The 6,617-nt window shown below is 34.5% G+C and overlaps 1 protein-coding gene across 1 annotated transcript; it reads left to right on the top strand.

Moving 5' to 3' along the window:
- Positions 1-1,027: 1,027 nt before the first annotated feature.
- Positions 1,028-6,617, top strand: LOC149024195 (glutamate receptor 2.7-like). The gene is made up of 5 exons (XM_089142905.1): positions 1,028-1,355; positions 3,386-4,725; positions 4,837-5,149; positions 5,370-5,776; positions 5,878-6,617. The coding sequence occupies exons 1-5, from the start codon at positions 1,067-1,069 to the stop codon at positions 6,433-6,435; spliced, it is 2,907 nt and encodes a 968-aa protein (XP_088999031.1). The 5' UTR covers positions 1,028-1,066; the 3' UTR covers positions 6,436-6,617.

The following is a 6,617-nucleotide window of genomic DNA, read 5'->3' as shown; positions in this document are numbered from 1 at the left end:
ATTGGGAGCAATAATTTAATTTTATTACCCCAAATGCATTTGAGAAATTTATATTTAAAATTTTTAATGAGCTAAACGGGTATAAGGGCATTTTACTTGTCAACTAACAGAAAATCTTAACTATGGGTAACTTGTAATTCTGACATAGGATGTCATATACTTTAGAGCATAATAGTGGGTAGTCATTAGTTTCACCCCAAATAATAGTGGGTGAAGTGTAAAAAACTCTAAATAAAAATATCCATTTCACAAATTTCATATGGCAAAAAATAGAAGAGAATACTTTAGCAAAAGTTTAGATTTTTTTTTTTAATTTTTTTTTTTAATTTTTTTAATGAAAAAGAGGGGATGCAGTAGTAGCGATTTTGTGCCCCATGCTACACAATGTTCAGACTTTCGAGTTCGATTTATGCAAATATTAGCCCTGTAAACTAGCAACGCAAGCACTGACCCCATCAATGTAGTCCCACTGGAGGCCTAGTTAATATAAGCCGATAGTGATCCCCATGTCCAAACCAAAGAGCACACAACTATCCAATACGAAAAACAGAAAAGCAAAGGATATTCGAGCCTAAGACATAAGAGTTACCAAACCGTTTGGGACCATTAGGCCTCCACCTCCAGTGGTCAAAAGTATAGATTCATGTACTTAGAAACGTCACCTCTCCATGTCATTTGAAACTTGGAGGTCGTCATTATCTTATCATAACTTGGTGTTGACCCATAAACCTGTCACAACGAAGTTCAAAGAAGAGAGAAAGAGATTCTGCAAATCAAGTTCAAACTAGTTGTGACTTAAAAAACTAACAAGTGATGTCTTATTTAAAGAGCTAAGTTTGAAAATCTCACCTGGTTTAAGTTATATTCATGTATATATCGACATCAGAAATTACTAGAAACCTTCTTAATACTTAAGTCATGGATATACTTTATTCATATTTTCAACTCCCTTGTGTTCTATTATAATCTTCTCTAGTTCTTATTTAAATCCCTTGATCCACCCTTGTAAATGGTCTGCTGGGGACTTTTGGAGATCACAATTCACCTTCAGTGTTGATGCGTGTTGATGCTGATGAAGAAGATGAAGAACTCATTCCAATTGCTTCTCTTTCTCTTCTTCTCAGTATCGCATCTCAGTTTGTTTCTGGGTGAACCCGTTTCGGCTCAAAACAACACAACTTTCCAATTTGATGTCGGACTGGTTCTTGACTTCATTGAAGATGATGCCAAGAAATCTAACATCTCCATGTCAATGGCACTGGAAGACTTCTATTCAGTGAACAGTTTCTACAAAACAAGGGTGGTCCTCCATACCAGAGACTCAAATGAAGATATTGTTACTGCTGCTTTCATGGGTACAATTTCCTAATCCTCATTCAGATTCTATTTTCATCTTCATTCCTAATTTTCTGTGGAGCAATTATAATATTAGGTTTTATCAGGAGTGTTAATCTTGAACCTTGAACAATGAATATCAGACAGAAGCAATGAAAAAACCTGCCCTAAATAAACTGAATTTTAGGGGTTGTATGATAAATTTTTGTTTTGTTTTCCTGTTTGTAGGTGAGAAATAGTTTTTGTTATTTCTCACTATTTCTAGTTGCTAAAATTATGGATGATTACATAATAAATTTTTTTGTAACAAAAAATAATAATAAAAAGACAAATGAAGCGCCAAGAAATTTTGAGTTTTATGGGCTTTAAAGTAGGAGGATATGTTTTTACGTCTAAAACGCGAGAATGTCCCATTCGAAAAGCTGTGTTTTTTTACCTTTTTTTTGTTCCCTCCTCTTTTTTGTTGAGAGTTTTTTCTCAGAGTAGGTTCAAAACTATCAAAACATGACTTATTTCAAGAATGAAAAAGAAAAAGAAGAAGAAAAAGAAAAACAATTATAATAGATCATGCATACGTGACTTGGGTTGTTTTAATTCCAAAAACACATGCACACACAAGAAACAAGAAATATGAACATTACCATACAACCCCTTATTGGTTTGGTTTCTCTCTAGTTTACGGCAAGTATTTTGTTTTTGGTTTAAGTCCAGTCTAAACCAATTGATAGCTAGTGTGCGTAGTAGAGAAGACTAATAAACCTAAATTAAATTACACCACGAACGAAAATCAATCAAATACAAACCAAATATATCAATTATCCATAAGCTCCCAATAAACCAATGGATGGTTTTGTTAATGAGCCTATCCGCTATTTTTACGTTTATTGATTAATCTATAAGTGCATTCTGATTTTAGGGGGTAATATGAGTATGATTTTAATCGCAATCCTTTTATAATAGTTAATTAAAAAGAAATATATATATATATATAACTTAAAGTAGTTACAAACTGAACCCAACCCGGTTATAAGAAACTGAACCGAATCAATTCCTTTTATTTCTGATAGTTAATTACATCAATATAAAAACATAAAAAATGGCAACATATTCACTTTTATTTCTTAATTATTTTTTTGGGTAATTTTTCATTTTATCCGGTTATTCGTTTTTAATTTATGAATTTATTTTTCTTTACTGACCAAAAAATTTCGAAGTTTATTTAAGCAATAGTCAAATATAATATGTAGCATTGTTATAAAAAAAATAATAATAACATGTGGCAAGTACTTTGAGGTGATTGGTTCGGGTTCATCTTTGACTTGTTATTGTTTTTTCCGTTGTAATGTATTTAATAAGATTATATTTTTTTTGGTAGAAGTATTTAATAACATTATTAATGCTTATCGTAGTGGTGGAAAAATAAAAATAAAATCATAGGTATCAATTGACAGCCTATACATGCAATTAATTAAGAAAAGAAGAGTTCGAATTTTGGTGAAGTCAGCGGTAAAACCATACTGTATATTTAATTATATATAAAAACTATTCTAAGGATGTAATTGAGGTGCTCAAACTAGCTCAAATGAAAAAAAAAAAAAAAAAAAAAAATTGAACTAAATTTATAGATCATCATCAATTTGATACTGGTCCTAATGAATACAATTACAGTGAATACAATTACATTGTTTGCAAGTTGCAACATTCATGATTTGTTTTCTTCTAGCAGATTAAAGAATGTTTCACAACAAATAAAAACCTATTGATTTTAATTTTATATTTTTCAAACTTCAGGATTTTCTTGGGACCAAAGAGATTTCAAAAATAAATTGGTGTTACTTTTTTTCTTGTTAAATTTAAAACTAATGATAACTTGAGAATTGCAATCAAATAGCGTTCTTGTGTTCTTAAATACTATTTGGAATTCCAGTACAGTTGCTTTGTTTAATTCTATTAGAAGAACTTCTAATAAGATTTTTTAAACTGAGAAGTAGGATTGATATATGAAGATAAAGTTGTAGCTAAATTTAAGTTTTGGTTTCTATGAAAACAGCTATAGACCTAATAGAAAATGTACAAGTTGAAGCCATCATAGGACCAGGCAGCTCAGGACAGGCCAAGTTCGTGGCAGATCTTGGTGACAAAGCTCTGGTGCCTATTGTTTCTTTTTCTGCAACAAGTCCTTCCCTTTCTTCAGCTCTTACTCCTTTCTTCATCCGCACTGCATTAAATGACTCGGCTCAGGTGAAACCAATTGCTGCAATTATCCAAGCATTTGGTTGGCGAGAAGCTGTTCCTGTCTATGTAGACAGTGAGTATGGTAATGGAATTGTACCATATCTGGTTGATGCCTTGGAAGCGGTTGATGTTCTAGTCCCCTACAGAAGTGTTATTTCTCCTAATGCATCTGATGATCAAATTCTTGAAGAGCTATACAAATTGATGACAATGCAAACTAGGGTTTTTATTGTACACATGCTTCCCCCTCTTGGGTCTCGCTTATTTTTGAAGGCTAAAGAAGTAGGAATGATGAGTGAAGGTTATGTCTGGATCATCACTCATGATATGACAAATTCTTTAAATGCCATGGATCGTTCTGTTATTCAATCTATGGAAGGTGTACTGGGAGTAAAACCCTATGTTCAGAGATCAAAAAAACTTGAGAATTTTGAAGTTTCATGGAAGAAGAAATTCTTACAAGAGAACCCAGATAAAATCAACGCAGAACTTAGTGTCTATGAACTATGGGGATATGACACTGCTTGGGCATTGGCAATGGCAGCAGAGACAGTTGCAGGGGTGACTTCAAGCTCACAGCAGTCTAAATTTTCCCTCAATATTAGCAGCGTAGAATCTCTTCGTGTTTCTCAAACAGGATCGGAACTGCGAGAAGCAATCTTAAATACCCATTTTGAAGGTTTGACTGGGGAATTTAAACTTGTTGATGGGGAACTACGATCATCAATCTTTCAAATAGTTAATGTAGTAGGAAGGGGTGAAAAGGATATTGGGTTTTGGACACCCAGAAATGGACTTTCCAGTGAGTTGAAATTGAATAAGACACAGACACATTCAAGCCTAAAGAATAACAAGCTTCGTACTATCATATGGCCGGGTGACTCAACTACTGTGCCCAAGGGTTTTGAGATGCCTACAAATGGAAAGAAGTTGAAGATTTTAGTTCCTGCCGCGCCTGGATATGCAGAATTTGTGAAAGTGCAATGGGACAATGCAACAAATGCAACAAGTGTCACTGGCTACTGCATTGATGTGTTCAATGCTGTAATGGACGCATTACCATATGTGGTCCTTTATGAGTACATCCCATTTGCAAAAGCCGATCGCACAAGTGCTGGGACTTACGATCAGATGGTTGACCAAGTTTATTTTCAGGTAATTTAGTAGCTTGTATGGTGGTGTAGTATATAATTTGAGTTTCATGGTAATTTCTCTTTTTCAAATGCTAAAATGATTGATAAACGATACATTTTGAATGCTGAACAGCAATACGATGCTGTTGTGGGTGATGTAACTATAATTGCAAACAGATCCTTGTATGTAGATTTCACATTGCCATATACCGAGACTGGTGTGACAATGCTGGTGCCAATCAAAGAGAATGATAGGATGAATGCATGGGTATTCTTTAAACCTTTCAGAGCAGAACTTTGGACAACAGCTGCAGCTTTTTTTGTCATCACAGGCTTTGTGATCTGGGTCCTTGAACATCAAATAAATGATGAGTTTAGGGGGCCTCTTCATCACCAAGTGGGAATGATCTTTTGGTTTTCCTTCTCCACAATGGTTTTTTCACATAGTAAGGTTTCTCTTAAGTCTTCTTCCCAACATTTTTTAGATAATATGAACTGTCAATCAATTAGGAAAATGACATCTATTTTTTATAAGAATTTCAGAAACGGAAGCCCGTCACCACCATTGGCTTCATAACTATGTTCTTATACTGCTATTTTAATTTAGTGTATGTGTTCCATCTTTTGATTGCCGAAAATAATCAATTAATGTTTTAATGAGTGCAGAGGAGAGGGTGGTTAGCAACCTTGCAAGAATTATATTGATTGTATGGCTATTTGTTGTCCTAATCCTCACATCAAGTTACACAGCAAACTTCACATCAATGCTCACAGTTCAGAAGCTCCAGCCGACCATAACTGACATACAACAGCTGCTAAAAAACAGGGAGATTGTTGGTTACCCAAAATATTCATTCTTGTATCAGTTCTTGAGACGCATGAACTTCACTGATCCACAACTTAGAGGGTATGAAAATCACGAAGTTGTGTATAATGATTTATCCAGAGGCACTTCGAATGGTGGGATTGCTGCCTATTTTAATGAGATTCCATACCACAAGCTCTTTCTCTCAAAATTTTGTTCTAAATGCCGCATGGTTGGCCCTACATACAAGACTGATGGATTTGGATTTGTAAGTTCTCTCTTCCGCCACTACTCATCTGTATGAAATATTACTAACCTTCAGGTTGTATGCATGTCTCTGACGATTCCGTGATTTTGTAACTTCAATAGGTCTTCCCAATAGGTTCTCCCCTAGTTGGTGATGTTTCAAGAGCAATCCTGAATGTAAGAGGAGACAAAATGAAACTGATGGAGAGAATGTGGTTTGGAGATTCAAATTGTTCAGACGCTACTTGTTCAGACACTAGCACAACTACGACTACCGGCAGTCTTACAGTCGAAAGCTTTTGGGGTTTATTTCTCATCACTGGAACAGCTTCATCTACAGCATTCCTCGCATATTTGATTCATTTCTTATGGAGATATCAACATATATGGAGGAATATTGATAAAAAAGCTACCTTAAGGCAGAGAATTGACATCATGGTACAACAGTTTCTTAGGAAGGATTTTGAATATTTTACTTTTAGGAACCATGAATCCCGAATCCGAAATACTCCAGATGACATAGGTGCTGATGGGAGTCCCTCATCAGTCATTTCCCAACATACAAATGAAAATTCCAATCAAGCAACAACATCCATTGGAGCTGCTCAGAAAAGTCCTACTAGTCCAATAACTGAAGTAACGAGTCCAAGATCCCCTGAGGAGACTAATGGAAAATTTTGAGATTTGTTTGACATTTTCTCATGTAACTAACATGGGAACAAATACTTGCATTCGTTCATCAAAAGAGAATTTTAGAAGCATTTGTCAATATTAAATTTCTGTGGATAAACATGTATTATAATTCCTATGTGACTTGTACCTTTTTGTATCAGAAATTATGTTCTATTTATTAGTTCACTCCT

Source organism: Hakea prostrata, chromosome 2 (assembly GCF_041222555.1).
Source record: "Hakea prostrata isolate BN-2017 chromosome 2, UWA_Hpros_2, whole genome shotgun sequence".
Lineage (NCBI taxonomy): Eukaryota > Viridiplantae > Streptophyta > Magnoliopsida > Proteales > Proteaceae > Hakea > Hakea prostrata.
This window is presented reverse-complemented; position numbering and strand designations above follow the sequence as displayed.